At 46.6% G+C, this 18,609-nt stretch overlaps 1 protein-coding gene and 1 long non-coding RNA gene across 5 annotated transcripts in view; one reads left to right on the top strand and one right to left on the bottom strand.

Annotated features, from left to right (window-relative positions):
• Window positions 1-12,675, bottom strand: part of ACBD3 (acyl-CoA binding domain containing 3) — a 42,197-nt gene extending 29,522 nt beyond the window's left edge. For 2 of the 4 annotated variants that reach the window (XM_049112461.1, XM_049112462.1), the window contains exon 1: window positions 12,341-12,675. In XM_049112461.1, coding sequence (XP_048968418.1) covers window positions 12,341-12,626 — 286 coding nt within the window. In that variant the 5' untranslated portion in view covers window positions 12,627-12,675. The remainder of the gene's footprint in view (window positions 1-12,340) is intronic. The other 2 variants (XM_049112463.1, XM_025430669.3) reach the window with 2 other exon arrangements.
• Window positions 8,316-16,348, top strand: LOC125755433 (uncharacterized). Its single transcript, XR_007411994.1, has 2 exons — window positions 8,316-11,675; window positions 15,118-16,348. It is a non-coding gene; the product is annotated as an uncharacterized LOC125755433 (long non-coding RNA).
• The last annotated feature ends 2,261 nt before the right edge of the window (window positions 16,349-18,609 follow it).

Here is an 18,609-nt window from a genome sequence, read left to right as displayed (position 1 = left end):
AGCCAAAAATCAAGAGTCGCTCAGACACCTGAACCACCCAGGTATCTCTAAGGATTTTTTAAAGTAATCTCTACATCCAATGTGGGGCTTGAACTGACAACCCCAAGATCAAGAGCTGTATGTTCCACTGACTGAACTAGCCAGGCATTCTTGACTTTGTTTTCTAAGGGTCGTAAAACAACAACAAAAGGCAAAACAAACAAAAAATAAGGAATATGAACACAGACTGACTATATGTGGCTATTGAAGCCCCAAACACGATCAGGTCCTTTTAGGAAAAGTTTCTGACTCTTAACTAGAGAAAGTAATAAATCAAAAGCCAAATGATTTCCAGATATTTTAAAAAATCAAGTCATCATTAAAAGGTCAGAAAACGGGATCTCTGGGTGGCTCAGTGGTTTAGCACCTGCCTTCGGCCCAGGGCGTGACCCCGGGGTCCCGGGATCGAGTCCCACATCGGGCTCCCTGCATGGAGCCTGCTTCTCCCTCTGCCTGTGTCTCTGCCTCTCTCTCTCTCTCTGTGTGTGTCTCTCATGAATAAATAAATAGAATCTTTAAAAAAAATAAAATAAAAAATAAAAGGTCAGAAAACAAACTTTCAGCTAGACATGGTGGATTACATACACATGGTTAGCTCTGATTCTGAACGAGACCTCAATGAAAAGAAACAGGGAAGAAAATTTAGAGAACTCTGGGAAGGTTCAGGAAGTGAAGGTTCCAGGTTCTTTAAAAGCTGGAGTCTAGGGATGCCTGGGTGGCTCAGTGGTTGGGCGTTTGTCTTCAGCTCAAGGCACGATCCCGGAGTGCCGGGATCAAGTCCCACATCAGGCTTCCTGTATGGGACCTGCTTCTCCCTCTGCCTATGTCTCTGCCTCTCTCTGTCTCTCATGAATAAATAAAATTAAAAAAAAAAAAAAAAGCTGGAGTCTAGATAGAAACAAGAATGCTGAAACTCTAAGCTGGTACTCCTCCCTCCTGTTGTTTGGCAACCCCAAGTACACGGATGGCTACCTCGTCCCGACTTCAGCAAAGGGCTGATGTTTACTAGAGATCCTGAATCACATATGCTCCAGATGGGAGGACAGCAGGCTGGGAGTGAACTGTAGGACTAAACACAGAGAAACAAGTTTTCCTAGTAAATGGTAAACAACTCCCTGCCACCCTGCCTTCTCCCGCCTAGTTCCTGAATGCTGACAACTAAATTCATATATCCCCCGAAGGAGACAGGAGTATTTGCAGGAGAAACTGGCCCCATAGAAAAAATATACAGTTACTGATTTGAAAGATATTGATTTGAGGGTTCCCTTATGAAACATCTACCTCTTCACCCTACAGTAAAGGTTTCTGCTCAAGATTACAATTAGCTGCTCAGTGCCTTATCCTTCTATGGGAATGAATATCCAAGTGTCACCTGACATACGAGAAAGCTTCCAATATGGAAAAAATGTTTATGAGAAAAATTTAAAGACTGTATTTACTTATTTGAGAGAATGAGAGTGCACACATGCAAGAGTGGGAGATGCAGAGGGAGAAGGAGAATCTCAAGCAGATTCCATGTTGAGTACAGAGGCTGATGTGGGGCTGGATCCTAGGACCCTACCATCATGACCTGAGCCAAAACTAAGAGTCAGAAGCCAACCAACTGAGCCACCCAGGTGCCCCTAAAATAAAAATTTATTTTATTTTATTTTTTTAAAGAAAAATTTAAGGGCAGCCCGGGTGGCTCAGCGGTTTAGCGCTGCCTTCAGCCCAGGGTGTGATCCTGGAAACCCGGGATCGAGTCCCACATCAGGCTTCCTGCATGGAGCCTGTTTCTTCCTCTGCCTGTCTCTGCCTCTCTCTCTCTCTCTCTCTCTCTATGTCTCTAATGAATAAATAAAATCTTTAAAAATTTTTTTCTAAATGAAACAAAAATCTACTTTTTTTTTTTTGAGATTTTATTCATTTATTCTTGAGACAGAGACATAGGCAGAGGGAGAAGCAGGCTCCCTGCAAGGAGCCTGATGTGGGACTCAATCCCAGGACCCTGGGAACACACCCTGAGCCAAAGGCAGAAGCTCAACCACTGAGCCACCCAAATGCCCCTACGTTTGTTTTAATATCCTCAGAGACAGAAGTTGATGAATCCACCAAGTAAAACAAGTAGCAGGAAGAAAGGTAATTTAGAGAATAAAAACTCTTAGAAATGAAAAACGTGAAAACCAATTTTTAAAAAATCTTTCATAGGTTGGAAAATAGAATTGAGACTATCTCCTAAAAGACAGAGCAAAGAGACAACGATGAAAAGTAACAGAATTAGAAGTTCAACCCAGAAGATCCAATACCTAATATTAACAGTATCAGAGAGAGTGAACAGAGGGAAAAAAAAAGAGGGGAAATTATCATGAAATACAAGAAAATTTCCCAGAAATGAGGGATGCAGGTTTAGAGCCTAGAAGGACTCTCAAACGTTGAACATAATCATTCAAAAAATGAAATAAACAGGGGCAGCCTGGGTGGCTCAGCGGTTTAGCGCCGTCTTCAGTCCAGGGCCTGATCCTAGAGACCTGGGATCGAGTTCCACATCAGGCTCCCTGAGTGGAGCCTGCTTCTCCCTCTGCCTGTGTGTCTCTCATGAATAAATAAAATAAAATCTTTAAAAACAAAAAACAAACAAACAAAAAAAACAGAAAGGCAATAACAGATATTCTCAAACACTGGAGATAGAGGATATTCTAAAAACTTCTAGGAAGAACAGCAGGTGACATACACAGGACCAGAACATCTTAAGAGTATGAATACTGGGGATCCCTGGGTGGCGCAATGGTTTGGCGCCTGCCTTTGGCCCAGGGCGCGATCCTGGAGACCCGGGATCGAATCCCACGTCGGGCTCCCGGTGCATGGAGCCTGCTTCTCCCTCTGCCTGTGTCTCTGCCTCTCTCTCTCTCTCTCTGTGACTATCATAAAAAAAAAAAAAAAAAAAAAGAGTATGAATACTGAATGCCAGAAAAAAAATGGACCTTTAATACCTTTAAATTCGGGGCGGGGGTGGGGGGATTCTGGAGGAAAGGGACTCATTCAGAACTTTTGACCTCAGGAACTGTGAGACAGTATGTGCTGGTTTGTGATTTGTTACAGCTGTAGTAGGAAACTAATGCAATACATAAAACACATTTTCCCAAGCAACTAAAAATAGAAATGGCTTCTAAATTATGTTCTTATTAAAATCATAAGTACTTAGCTTTACAGTTCTAATAAGGCAGCATAATTTGATAATAGTATTATATCACAGTTACCAAGCCCAAAGCTCTGAAAGAGTAAGTCCCTTCCACCTGAAATTAATTATACAAAAGGTTATTAGTCTTACATCTCAATTGCTAGAATAAGTTTACACAGAAATCCTGTTTTTCTCTCCTCTCTGGAGATAAAGGTAGATGATGTAACAAATTATTTCAATGTCTCTTCTAGCCTGTGTCTAATGAAATGAAACCATACAATCTATGAGCTGGAAAGGATATTCACCATTATTGACTAACCTGCACAACCAAAGGTCAAATCCCCTCTGCATATCCACTGGTCTACAACAATCTGTTACTGGATATACGGTATAAAAAAGATGTAAATGACAACATCACTAACCTAAAGTGGAGAGAGGGAAAAGTACAGAGTTTCTGGATGCCCTGGAAATTACCAGCTTAAACTAACAGAACTATGAACTATTCTACATAAGCCTCATAGTAACCACAAAGAAAAAACCTGCAGCATATACAAAAAAAAGATTAAAGAATGGAAGCCTACCAACCTAGCAGCTGCTAATTTATGCTTGAGCAGGTCCAGGTGATGGGAATTCACCATCCCAGAGCATTCTATTCCATCTCTGCATGGATGTAATTTTTAGTTCTTTATTCTGACTTCACCTCTTGAATTTCCATCCACAGGGTCTACTTCTGGTCCTCAGCATTAAGTAAAATACATTTAACAGATAAGACTTCAAAAACCACAAAATACCCATTACATTTGCCCTGAGTTCTCTACTCTCTGGGCTAAACATCTGGAGCTCATTCCCTCACACCTTCTGAAGATGTACGTTTATATCCCCGCTTTGCTAAGAACATAGAAGGGACAACTTATTTAACCTTTCCAAGCCTCTGTTTTGCTACTGATGAAATGGAGGTACTTCTCCTTAGGGTTCTTGTGAGGGTTAGAAAAAATGTGTTCCAAAATCTTGGTGAGCGCCCGCACAGAGCAGGAAGCAGTCACTGGCTGAGGAGCAGCCGTCCTGGTAACACCAGGGCTCCAAGTGCCCACACCCATACAAGTTGCTCTGTTCCGGACAAGCTCCATTTGTCTTTAACCCTGAGGGATGATGTCTCAAACTAAAAGTGTGATCCAAGGACTGTCTAATCTGTACAGAGGAGAGCAGGACCCTCTCTCTCCTCCTAGATACTGGATTTCCACCAAACAGGCCTAAAATCAAATCTGTTTGCTTTCATGGCCCTAGCACACTGCTGCCTCCCAAAGAATATACTGAGTAAAGCCCATATTTTAGAAATATTAAAATTAAAAAAAATATATTAAAATTAAAACCACATATCCTTCATGTTGGGTTGAGAAAAACCTGATAGATAAATGTTTATATTACTTGTAGGGAAGTGTAAAAATGCAGTATTTCTGAGTCAATGAATAATATAAAACACCCTGGCAACTGCCTTGCATGTACTAAGTGCTTATTAAAGCTGACTCCTCCTTCCAATTAATTCAACACACCCCACAATACATTCTTGGTAATCTTTCCTCTTTAACAACATAAGCAGTCACAGAATACCAACTGTCAGGCACTCCGGCAAGAATTTATATATACTTTCCTATAACTCTCACAACAACCCTTGAGCAAAGGCATGGAATTTAAGAAACTCAGTGGCAGAATTAGACAAAGTATCCTAGACAGCCTTGACTCCAGAGCTCAGCTTCCTAAATACTGAGCCACAGTAGCTCTCATTTAGTGAACAGATGCAAGTACAGCAACAGTAATCTTCCCTTATCTGTGGGAGATACATTCCAAAACCCTCTGTGAATTCCTGAAACTGTGGATAGTACCAAGCCCTACGGTATAGAGCTTCTTCTTATAAGTATGTATCTATGACAAAGCTTACTTTATGAAATTAGGCACCGTAAAACAATAAATTATAACAATACACTATAACAAAAGTTATGTGAATGTCATCTCAAGATATCTTACTGTCCTCACTCTTATGATATGAGATGATAAAATGTCCACATGAAAAATGAGATGACAGGCAGCCCGGCCGGGTGGCTCAGTGGTTTAGTGCCGCCTTCAGCCCAGGGTGTGACCCTGGAGACCCGGGATCGGGGCCTGCATCAGGCTCCCTGTGTGGAGCCTGCTTCTCCCTCTGCCTGTGTCTCTGCCTCTCTCCCTCTCTCTGTGCCTCTCATGAATAAATAAGTAAAATCTTTAGAAAAGAAAAAAAAGAAAAAAGAGATGATGCGAGATGAAGGATGCCAGAGGTGTGACGCAGCACTAGGCTACCAGTGACCTTCTGACGCTGTGTCAGGAGAAGGATCACCTGCTTCCTGACTGCAGTTGACCACCAGGCAGAGTGAAACCACGATAAGGGGGAAACTGCTATAAACATTATTTCCTTCTGGGTGTTGGTTAACAGAATATGTACACTTTGTCAAAGTTCACCGTGCTATCCACTCATGATGTGTACTTTTCTGAATGTGTATTAAATAAGTGGGAGGCCTCAGGCAAATGTTAAATCACTTACATTAAACACACGCACATATATACACACATACATGTAAACATATGCTTGAATCCAATCTTCATATGAAAACTTCAGTTCAGGGACGCCTGGGTGGATCAGTGGTTGAGTGTCTGCCTTAGGCTTAGGTCGTGATCCCAGGGTCCTGGGATTGAGCCCCACATCGGACTCCCCGTGGGGAAACCACTTCTCCCTCTGCCTATGTCTCTGCCTCTCTGTCTCTCATGAATAAGTAAATAAAATCTTTAAAAAAAAGGAAAAAAGAAAACTTCAGTTCAGCTCAAATTTAATATCAACTAGCAAAATAAAAAATCAGATGCTTGAGAGGTATTATTATACTTTTATTTTTTTAATCCCCCTGCCTCCCTGAGGTATTACTATTCTTAGTGGCTATAATTTCTCTTTTTGGTGTTTGGTTTTTTAAGATTTTATTTCTTTATTTATTTTAGGGAGAGTGAGAGAGCAAGCATGCAAGCATAAGGAGAGAGAAGGACAAATAAGACTCCATGCTGGATGCAGAGACCAACATGGGGCTCAATCTCATGATGCTGAGATCATGACCTGAGCTGAAATCAAGAGTATGATGCTTAACCAGTTGAGCCACCTAGGTGTCCCTTGTGTTACAATTTCTTTCCTATAGTTGTCTCTTGGGTCTTTACATCCTCCTATAGTATTAGACACTTAGGCCTAACAGTACAATTTTTTTAATTAATTATTTTTTTAATTATTTATTTATTTATGATAGAGAGAGAGAGAGAGGCAGAGACACAGGCAGAGGGAGAAGCAGGCTCCATGCACCGGGAGCCCGACGTGGGACTCGATCCCGGGTCTCCAGGATCGCGCCCCGGGCCAAAGGCAGGCGCTAAACCGCTGCGCCACCCAGGGATCCCCCAGTACAGACAATTAAAAGGAAAAATAAGCTCAAAATTTAAAAGATGTTCAATAGTAATAATTTTAATCACGAAATTATCTGAAGCTAGACCCCTGAAGTTCAGGAGGCACACACTAATTATACTTAAGTTACCAAAGAATAAATTACAGCTGTACATGTTTTTATTTTTTTTTTAAGATTTTATTTATTTACTCATGAGAATACACACAGAGAGAGAGAGAGAGAGAGGCAGAGACACAGGCAGAGGGAGAAGCAGGCTCCATGCAGGGAGCCCAGGATCACACCCTGGGCTGAAGGCGGGGCTAAACTGCTGAGCCACCCAGGCTGCCCTGTACATGTTTTTAAACATTAATGGGACCATTCATACATGTTGCTGTAAATGGATATGTCTAAAGGTGACAAAAGGAAACGGAACCATTTCAGCCCATCCACATGATGGCCTCTCTGCAATCAGTAACACAGCTGAGTGTACTACTTGACTAGGTACCAGGACTGCTAATGTAAACACATTAACAAGACTAGAAAGATTCTGGGGCACCTGAGTGGCTCAATCAGTTAAGTGTCTGCCTTTGGCTCAGGTCGTAATCCCGGGGTCCTGGGATTGAGCCCCATGTCAGGCTCCCTGCTCAACAAGGAGTCTGTGTTTTTCTCTCCCTCTTGCTCGTTCTCTCTCTCTCTTTCTAATCAATAAAAAAAAAAGAAAGAAAGACTAGAAAGATTCTGAGTTCATTACTTAAGTTCCTCCAAATTCAACTACAGCTTTTACATACCACACTCAAAAATACTACACACACACCCCACTCCCTCCAATTGTCTGCTGAAAAGGCCTAGGAATAATGACCAATCCAGTAGCAATGAGCACCCCCTCTTATCACCCAGATTATGTCTCTTCAAATGTTGTTTCCCACTAACAGGAACCATGTTCCCTTGGACAAACGGCTAATGATTCCTGCTGAAGCAGGAAATGTATAAGAATAACCTGGAATATCTCATCATACCAGATACTAAGGAAGCTACGAAAAATTACTAGTCATGTCAAAGAAAGGAACTGAAGAGCCAATTTGACTTACTAAAGACAGTACTGAGTATTGCTAAGAGCTTAAAAAAATCAGATACTTTTAAAAGCATGAGTACATAATGATGATAAAAAAAAAACCTGTCACCTGTTAAGGTTGCTAAAGAAACAACTCATTATTTTGAAAACTAATAAAGGGTAAGATACATTTTTCCTTTCCTATTTTAATTTATACTCCACACCAAATAGTATATGAAGTATTCCAATAAAAGAAAAAAAACTAGAGTACCACCATTTTTCAGTCCCTAATGAATTAACACATCCATTTTCAATTTATAAGAGTTAAAAAAAAATCATTACACTAGCTAAATTCAGGCTTCCCAAAAGATCTAGTACTGTATTAGCAGCAGTGGGATTTTGCATGTCAATATTTTGATGAACACATTTATTTCAGTCCTTTGGAGGCAATTTCTGCCCCATTATGTTTAAAATTTCAAACCTGATAGCAATATTATTTTGGAATTCAGAGTAGATGGTTTTCTCACACTTCACTCCTCCAGATATCTAAAGAGATTCAATAAAGTGATCATGTGTAGAAAAACAGTATGAATCTATTAGCTCTTTTCTTTCTTTAAAATATTTTATTTATTTATTTATTTATTCATGAGAGACCCAGAAGGAGAGAGAGGCAGAGACACAGGCAGAGGGAGAAGCAGGCTCCATGCAGAGAGCCGGACGTGGGACTTCACGTCTTCAGGATCAGGCCCCGGGCTGAGGGCGGCGCTAAACCACTAGGCCACCGGAGCTGCCTTCTATTAGCTCTTAATATAGCTCTTAATATTTCCAAACACATATACTCAAAAAGTTCCAAAATGTGATAAGGCAACAGGGTAGGTAATTCTAAGTATTTCCCTCAAATGCCATCAGAAAAAGCAGGGTTTCCATTCACTTTGCCTCTCCTATACTGGGAAGACCTCTTTGGAATCAGAGTGAGATCCAACCCTGCCTCTTACAAGTAACTGAGAGACCCAGATCAAGTTCTTTGACTAAGAAACCAGAACACCCCCACTGGAAGGTCTGTGGGGGATTACACAAAATTATGTGTATATACAGCTCTCAAAGCAGTACCTGACATATAGTGAACATCAGCTAAACAGCCAAAGCGGGGGTAATTATTACTTTGGAATTTTAAATTAATGCAACCATCTAACAGCTTCATGTAAAGAGGCAATAAAGTGTTAGAGAAGGAAACACTCACCCCCCAAAACTCTAAAAACCAAAATACAACTCCTCAGGTTAGCTCCCTCCAAGAAGTATAAAGGGTACAATAAAGTCAACCAACGCAGTCCTTACCCAAAGAGCTGAAAATACCAGCTGAATCTTGCTGAGCTAGAATCGGGCAACTTGGCTCTGCCCTGTAAAAAACGTTGAATGGTTCTTCACTGTCTACTAACAAAAAGGCTATTTACAATGACATTCAAGTCCTTCCTCAGATCTGACACCAACGCACCTCTCCAGCCCTCCCTCCACATGGCCTCCTTTAAGCCACTTCCTGACACCCACCTTGTCCTTTCATGGCTCTTGGCCTCTCCTCCCCAACCCTGGAATGATATCTGCTCCTTCCATCCTTCACACAGTATCTTTGGGTCTTTAACTCTTTGGACCTTTCCTTACCACCAAAAAGGAACATACTATTCACTTACAGCAGTAATCTAACAGAAAACTTTATCCATAGTAAGGATTCAACAAAGTCTGAAGTTTACTTATTTATAGCTCATTTAAGTAATTTTTACACCCAATGTGGGGCTCCACTCACAACCCTGAGATCAACAGCCACATGCTCTACCAACTGAGTCAACCAAGCGCCCCAACAATGTCTGAAGTTTGGATGGTAAGATCCTAACTTACATTTACTCATACTTCCATCTTATCTTTATTTTTACTGGCATAAAGTTAAGAATAGATAGTTGACATAATGGATTCGGTCACTGGCCTGTGACCACTGTGACAGGGATGGAATGAGAAACAAGCTTCGTGATTCCCTATCCAAGTTCTTTTCAATGGATAGCCATGCTTTCAAGATTCATATTTATTCCACACTGGAAGATAAAATGTAATGTCAATTTTGGTTCTTGCTGAAATTCTGGTACAAATACCACAAGATAGTGACCTATTAGAAATCCTTACAAAACTACTAAAAATACCAACTACTGAACTGGGAAAACTTACACATTAAAACAAAGGCAGCAACACTTGACTCACCCCACTTTCCATAATTACTCTTCCGACTGCTTTTAGATTCCTCTCCCCCTCCCTTAGGCGTCTCTTACCCTAATAGCCTGCCTAATCATTGCCAACTATGTAATGATCCATGCAGAAATATAGCTTTAATTGTTACACTATTTGTCCTTTTAAGTATTTGAATATGGCTCTGAAAGCTTAGAAAGTGAATGAACCATACCTATCAATGCAGCTTTTTTTCTCTAAAGTAACTGATTAACTAGCACCCCCTCCCCCCAAACTATATTGGTTCTCCAAGGACTCTTACTACTCAGCAAACATGTTAAAATGTTGGCTTTAGATCAAATCTTAAAACTGAGGGATGCCTGAGTGGCTCAGCGGTTGAGGTTGAGCATATGTCTTTGGCTGGGGGTGTGATCCCGGGTTCCCAGGATCGAGTCCCACATTGAGCTTCCTACATGGAGCCTGCTTCTCCCTCTGCCTGTGTCTCTGCCTCCCTCTCTGTCTCTCTCATGAATAAATAAAATCTTTTAAAAAATCTTAAATCTGAGGCACCAAATTTCATCTAATCCAGCTGCTACACACACACACACACCCCTGGAAATGAAGTTTGGAAGAGAAAAGTTAACTGTCTAGGAGTTTACACAGTATAGAAAATCCAGGGCTTCCCGACTCCCAAAGCAGTGCTAAATTTACCACACATTATACAGTGTTTTTAATCTTTCAAAGAAAATATTACCATTTTCAAATAGACAACATCAGAAGATATAATGACCTTTATATTTTTGTCAGTCATGTGGCAAAAGCTAGGATTAAAAGTTGGTCCTTTTTTATTCTTAGAGACCTTTTTCCTTCTATATAATCTTACTGAACAGTGGAAAAGTTCCAAAAATAAAAGTTTGAAATAAAATATAGTCACACAAATTATATAGAAAACATCATTTTTTTAAGTAAGTGGTAATGTATCACCACCACAGGAAACACTAAATTGAAGTCAGTGACCTAAGGGTCAAGTGATCCAAAACCCATTAGCCATTACCAATTCCCCAAGCTGGCCAGTGCACAGAGAGTTGAATTCCCTGTCCAATGACGATATTTCAAGGGTAAGTAAACTTTTTTTTTATTTTTTTTTTATTTTTTTTTATGATAGGCACACAGTGAGAGAGAGAGAGAGAGAGAGAGAGGCAGAGACACAGGCAGAAGGAGAAGCAGGCTCCATGCAGGGAGCCCGATGTGCGACATGATCCCGGGTCTCCAGGATCACGCCCTGGGCTGAAGGCGGCGCTAAACCGCTGAGCCACCCAGGCTGCCCAAGGGTAAACTTTTTAATTAAAAAATGCAATGAATGTGGAATAACCAAATGTTTGGAAAATTTGTAAGAGATTTTCATTAGTTTGCACAGTTATTTTGGGGAAACAACAAATAACTCTTGCACGTATCACTACCATGAACCACACAACTTCAGTTACCCAAGTATGTACTGTATTCCAAAAGGAACTCCCTCTGGGAAAAGTGTCATAAATATGCTGTTCTGGAATGTATACGAAACCTAGCAACCACTTTTAAAGTTTCATTCCGCCAAAGATCCGCCCTACAAGATCTAAATATCTCTAAGAATCAAACTAACGGGCTTCTTCTCCATCAGTCTTTACCACTTAAAGATCATGTGACTAGTATCACCACCAGTGAATCACCCAATTAAAAAAAAAAAAAAGCCCACACATCACAATCGTGCTCGAAGAGACATCTTACAATTAATGCTGTAAGAAACAGGGTACTTTTAGGCCTTAACTGAGAATTTACTCTTGCACGTTGTTTCCAAGGTACAATTTTAACCATCGAGAAGTTACTAGAACATCGCGGGCATCCCTTCCCTTTAGAGGCTGACTAGCTAGAGGGGACCTCTGCCACATCAAAACTGCCAGGTGACGGCCCCCCAGAACGACTGCAAAGGAAGCGTACGGAACCTATGGAAAGATTTCCTCCTGCCCGGAAGAGTCGGCTGTACCAAGGAAACAAGATAAGGAATGCGACAGTTTAGAACAGAAAGGGGGGGAAAAAAAAAAAAAGCAACCCCATACAAAAAGCCATCCCAGAACGGGATCCTCTGGGAGAGAAAGGGCTCATTCTTCCTCCCCGGCGCCGGAAACCCGAGAAGCGAATTTGGGGAAAACGTCCCCGGTAACCTCGGGGAGGCAAGACTCGGACTGCTACGCGGAGGTTCCCGGCCCTGCAGGGGTGTGACCCAGCGGCCCAGCGGGTGCTGACAAACTTCGGGGACACCCGCCTCCCCCGCTCCAAGGACGGAGCCTGCTCCGGTGACCGCGGCCCGGACGGGCGAGGCAGCGCGGGCCGCTCACGCTCCGGCCACGGCCCGGGCGGACTCGCCCAGGCGGCTACGGCGGGGGCGGGGCCGGGCCGGCTCACCTTTGAAGAAGCGCAGCGCCAGGCCGTACAGCTCCTCCAGGCCGAAGCCCCAGCGCTGCTCCAGCCGCCGCGCCTCCTCCGCCGCGCCCCCGGCCGCCGCCTCCCCGGGCGCCGGCTGCTCCCCCGCGGCGCCTGGCCCCCGGCCCGCCCCGGGCGGCGAGGGCGGCGGCAGCGGCGGCGGCAGCAGCGGGGCGCCCTCCGCGCCGGGCCGCTCCTCTGGGTCGGGGCTCAGCGTGAGGCCGTCGACGGAGACCTCAAGTCGCTCGGCGTTCAGCACCGCCGCCATCTCCGGCTTCTGCGCCTCCTCGGCGGGGACAGGCGGCGGCCACGTATCGACTTCCTGCTGACCTCTGACCCCCACTTACCGACGCCGGAACTTCCGCCGCTGAAGAGGATCTCCGGCTTCGAGAGAGGGGCTGAGGCCCGCGCCCCGCCCCTCCGCGACCCCTAGCCCCGCGGGCCCCGCCCCGCCCGGCCCTGGCCCCGCCCCCCCGGCCCGCGTCCGCCCGCGAGCGTCGTCCCCCTCTCTACCCTTCCCCCGTGACCCGCCAGCGGCGGTCGGGGCGGGGCGCGCGGGGCTGGGGTCGTGGAGGGGCGTGGCCCGCGGGGCTGGAGGAGGGTCGAGGAGGGGCGGAGCCCGCGGGGCTCCAGGAGACGGGCGCGGAGGGCGGGGCCCGCGGAACTGGGGGAGGGTCGCGGAGGGCGGGACCCGCGGGGCTGCGGGGGAGGGGCGCGGAGGGGTGGGGCGCGCGGGGCTCGGGGAGGGGCGCGGGGGGCGGGGGGAGGGGCGCGGAGGGGCGGGGCGCGCGGGGCTCGGGGAGGGTCGCGGAGGGCGTGGCCCGCGGGACTGGGGGAGGGTCGCGGAGGGGTGGGGCGAGCAGAGCGGGGGGGGAGGGTCGCGGAGGGGTGGGGCGCGCGGGGCTCGGGGAGGGTCGCGGGGGGCGGGGCCCGCGGGGCGGGGGGTAGGGTCGCGGAGGGCGGGGCCCACGGGACTAGGAGAGGGTCGCGGAGGGGCGGGGCGCGCGGGGCTCGGGGAGGGTGGCGGAGGGCGTGGCCCGCAGGACTGGGGGAGGGTCGCGGAGGGCGGGACCCGCGGAGCGGGGGGAGGGTCGCGGAGGGGTGGGCCGCGCCGGGCTCGGGGAGGGTCGCGGAGGAGCGGGGCGCGCGGGGCTGGGGAGGGTCGCGGAGGGCGGGACCCGCGGGGCGGGGTAGGGTCGCGGAGGGGTGGGGCGCGCGGGGCTCGGGGAGGGTCGCGGAGGGCGGGACCCACGGGGCGGGGTAGGGTCGCGGAGGGGTGGGGCGCGCGGAGCTCGCGGGGCTGGGGGAGGGTCGCGGAGGGCGGGACCCGTGGGGCGGGGGTTGCGTCGCGGAGGGGTGGGGCGCGCGGGGCGGGGGGAGAGTCGCGGAGGGCGGAGCCCGCGGGGCTCGGGAAGGGTCGCGGAGGGCGGGGCCCGCGGGGCGGGGGGGAGGGGCGCAGAGGGGCGGGGCTCGAGGAGGGGCGCGGAGGGGAGGGGCGCGCGGGGCTGGGGAGGGTCGCGGAGGGCGGGGCCCGTGGGGCGTTGGGAGGGTCGCGGAGGGGCGGGGCGCGCGGGGCTCGGGGAGGGTCGCGGAGGGCGGGATCCGCGGGACTGGGGGAGGGTCGCGGAGGGCGGGGCGCGCGGGGCTCGGGGAGGGTCGCGGAGGGCGGGATCCGCGGGACTGGGGGAGGGTCGCGGAGCGCGTGGCCCGCGAGGCTGGAGGAGGGTCGCGGAGCGCGGGGCCCGCCGGGCTGGGTAGGGTCGCGGAGGGGCGGGGCGCGCGGGGCTGGGGGAGGGTCGCGGAGGGCGGGGCGCGCGGGGCTCGGGGGAGGGTCGCGGGGGTGCGGGCGCGCGGGGCTCGGGGAGGGGCGGGGCGCGCGGGGCGGGGGGAGGGTCTCGGAGGGCGGGGCCCGCGGGGCTGGGGTAGGGTCGCGAGGGGCGGCCGAGGTGACGCTGCAGGCCGAGACTCTTCCCGTGCGTGGGGTCGCGGACTTGCCTTGGTCTTCGCTGCAAGGCTGAGGAAGTGGTGGGCCAATGACTTTTTTCAAGAGGAAGCTGAGGCTGTTTTAAATCGGCAGACCCTGGTTTGGGGGAACCATACAATTTGTGGGACCCCCATTAAGATAAACCCCCCCAAGGGCACCTGAGTGGCTTAGACTTGACTCCTGACTCTTAGCTCGGGTCTTGGTCTCAGGGTCCCATGTTCAAGCCCCGCGTTGAAGCGTACTTAGAAAAAGACCCCAAATTACGTGCGTAAATATACGTAGAATGAGAAATCGCAAATGATACTTTGAAAAGTAAAAAAAAAAAAAGTTTTAAAAAGCCACAAGCATCACACACACAACCATAAAGCATTTATTAACTTCCTGACACTCCTACAGGGTGCCCCAAAGTCCAGAGACAATTATCCTATTTTTTTAGAAGATTGAAAATGCCCTTGACAGCATTACGTATATTTTACCTGTCTAGGTAAATGGGCACCATTTATGATCATTTTTTCCACGGTTTTTGGCTGCATACTTTTTTTTTTTTTTTTTTCTTTTAGATTTTATTTATTCATGAGAGACACAGGGAGAGGCATAGACACAGGCAGAGGGCACAGGCAGAGGGAGAAACAGGTTCCATGCAGGGAACCGGATGCAGGACCCTATCCCGGACTGGGGATCACACCCTGAGCCAAAGGCAGACCAACCTCTGAGCCACCCAGGCGTTCTGGCTGCATACTTTATTTTTTTAAAGATTTTATTTAGTTATTCATAGACACAGAGAGAGAGGCAGAGAGACAGGCAGAGGGAGAAGCAGGCTCCATGCACGGAGCCCGACGTGGGACTCGATCCCAAGTCTCCAGGATCACACCCTGGGCTGAAGGCGGCGCTAAACCCCTGAGCTACCAGGGGGCTGCCCCTGGTTGCATACTTCTAACCACCTTTGCCTACGACATTTTGTAATATTTACTATAAAGAAAATAGGTCAATCTTTTCGGCATGGTGCTCAAAGATTTTTTATTGTTTATGCTTCAGCTTCATAACTCTTGAATGTTCTTAGTGTATATCTTTTAAAGATTATTGTCAAATTTGGGAAAATCTTTATCAGGTTGCTTTCACATCTGAGCTATAGTATTTTAGGGCTGCTTTGCTGCTTCAGTGGCAATTTCATGTAGTTTTTAGTGGATCCCAGGGGTTTTCAGAACAATTTGCTCCGGTAAGACAGGTTCTGATCCATTAAGATCAATAATAAAATATGTGACTTCACCTACAGACCGACTCACTGAAGTACAAGTTTGTGTCCCATAAACGCAAGAATTCTAATGTGTTCCATTTTGCGTGATTTGCATACAGTCATAAGCATAGTGCATTTACAATTGCATATATAACATTACTTAGTGGATTCCTGATGAATGAGAACCTCCATTTTAGGTTAAGCATTTTAGAGTAGTCATTGAGAGACTTGATTCTTCCACTTAAAAGTTTTTACTCTGGAGCCGATTTAATCTCGGAAGGATTTTCTATGGACTAGTTTATCTTCTTTCACATCTTGTTTCCCCTCCATTACCCCCATGTTTGCTCTGCTGGGCATCACAGAGCTCCTTTGCCCTCTGGCCCTGTACCTTTGTGATATAGTGCTGGCTGGGCTGGTATAATGGGCAGTAGGTGTATTTCAGAAAGCCATTCCTACCCCCACAGAGAGCAATGATTTAACAATACTCGGAAATGACCGCAAATCACATAAATACACACCACTAAACCCCAATTAAATGTATCCCTTACTCGGGATACCTGGGTATCATAGTTGATTAAGCATCCCATTATTGGTTTGGGCTTAGATCATGATCTCAGAGTTGTGGGATGCCTGTGTCAGGCTCTGCACTCAGTAAAAAGTCTGCTTAAGACTCTTTTTCTCTCTCTCTCCCTCTGCTCCTTCCCCACTCTGTGCTCTTTCCTTCTCTTTCTCTCCAAAATAAATTTAAAAATCTTAAAAAAAAAAAAAAAAAGGTATCTTTTACTCCATCATTGTATCATTGTCCCAGATCCCAAAAAAGCCCCTGGCCATGGGCAGCCCCAGTGGCACAGCGGTTTAGCGCCGCCTGCAGCCCGGGGCGTGATCCTGGAGACCAATCATCCGGCTCCCTGCATGGAGCCCGCTTCTCCCTCTGCCTGTGTCTCTGCCTCTGTCTCCCTCTCTCTGTGTGTGTCTCTATGAATAAATAAATAAAATCTTTAAAAAAAAAAAAAAAAAAACTGAGGGCATCCCCGGTGCTGCAGCGGTTTAGCGCCGCCTGCAGCCCAGGGCGTGATCCTGGAGACCAATCGAGTCCCACAACGGGCTCCCTGCATGGAGCCTGCTTCTCCCTCTGCCTGTGTCTCTATGAATAAATGAATAAATTATTTTTAAAAATTAAAAAAAAAAGAAACCCTAAAAAAAAAAAATAAAGCCCCTGGCCATTCCCGAAGCATCAAACACAAAGGAGTGACAGAAGGAAGTCAGAAAGCAAGAGATCCCTGGGTGGCGCAGCGGTTTGGCGCCTGCCTTTGGCCCAGGGCGCGATCCTGGAGATCCGGGATCGAGTCCCACGTCGGGCTCCCGGTGCATGGAGCCTGCTTCTCCCTCTGCCTGTGTCTCTGCCTCTCTCTCTCACTGTGTGCCTATCATGAATAAATAAAAAAATTTTAAAAAAAATAAAGATTAAAAAAAAAGAGAAAGCAGAGAGACAGTGGTCTTGAATACCTTACTTTAGAAACTTCTACAGAAACTGGACCAAGTGAATATACTGTTGGAGATCCTCCAAAGGCCTTAGAAGGGCGTGCATGTAAGAGCTCTAAAACAGGGACGCCTGGGTGGCTCAGCAGTTGAGTGTCTGCCTTTGGCCCAGGGTGTGATCGCAGGATCCTGGATCAAGTCCCACATCGGGCTCCCCGCATGGAGCCTGCTTCTCCCTCAGCCTGTGTCTGTCTCTCGTGAATAAAAAATAAATCTTTTAAAAAACCCCACAAACTTTCTTAAGCCCACTATTAGTTGTAGGAGACTGTAATTCTGCTATGCTATGCCCACTGATTTGTTTTGCTTAGCCTGGGTCTTTAGACTTAGTTTTAATTGCTTTAAAAATATGCATATTGGGCAGCTGGAGGCGGGGAGGGGGGGGGGATGGGCCCGCAGCGGTTTAGCGCTGCCTTCAGCCCGGGGGCGTGATCCTGGAGACACAGCATCGAGTCCCACATCTGGCTCCCTGCATGGAGCCTGCTTCTCCCTCTGCCTGTGTCTCTGCCTCTCTCTCTCTCTCATGAGTAAAGAATAAATAAATCTTAAAAAAATAAAAATATGCATATTACATGGCTTAACCTCCAAGAAGTTATAACGTTATTTCCTTGATATGTTTACCCCCGCATTCCACCTTAGAATTTGATAACTTTTGAGGGCAATAATGTGATTAGCAAATATAACTCTCCTTCATGGAATTATAGATTCTAAGTTTTCTACAATAAGCATTTCTTTTGTAATCTGAAAACATATATTTTTGAAAAACAGTATAAATATTATACCTATAGAATATACCTAGGAAGATGGGCAGGTAAAATCTAATAAATTAGTCATTGACTTTTTTCACTGTTTTGGTATTTAACATATTGGGTATTCTTGGAAAATAGGCACATTCTTTAAATCAAACATTTAAACCTCTTCCTATGAGAGCTATCAAGAATTTCTTGTGGGTAGTTGCTTTTAGTGGGCTAAAAAAGATTAGAAAATATAACTTCCCTTTAACTACTCAGTATGGAAGTGAATTCCAGATACTCACTATGACAAAAGGTCAAACTTTACTGTGCATGCAAATCACCCAAGTGGCTTATTAAACTGAAGATTCGGGGGGTGCCTGGTTGTTCAGTTGGTTGAGCATCTGCCTTTGGTTTGGGTCATGATCCGAGGTTCTGGGATTAAGCCCCACATCAGGCTGTCTGGTCAGCAGGGAGCCTGCTTCTCCCTCTGCCTCTGTCTGCTGCTCCCCCCACTTGTGTGCTCTCCCTCCCAAGTAAATAAAATCTTTGAAAAAAAAATAAACTTCAGATTCGGACTCAGGAGTCAGAAGGGAGGTATTTTTAATAAGCCTCCTGGGCTGCTGCTATCTGTTGACATTTTGGCATACCCAGAGTCTAGGACATTTTTCGCACAGTCTTTTTTTTTTTTTAAGATTTTTTTTATTTATTCATGAGAGACACACAGAGAGAGAGGCAGAGACACAGGCAGAGGGAGAAGCAGGCT

This window comes from Canis lupus, chromosome 7 (genome assembly GCF_003254725.2).
Source record: "Canis lupus dingo isolate Sandy chromosome 7, ASM325472v2, whole genome shotgun sequence".
NCBI classification, from domain to species: Eukaryota; Metazoa; Chordata; class Mammalia; order Carnivora; family Canidae; genus Canis; species Canis lupus.
Note: the sequence above shows the minus strand (reverse complement) of the source record. Positions and strands in the feature narration are given on the sequence as shown.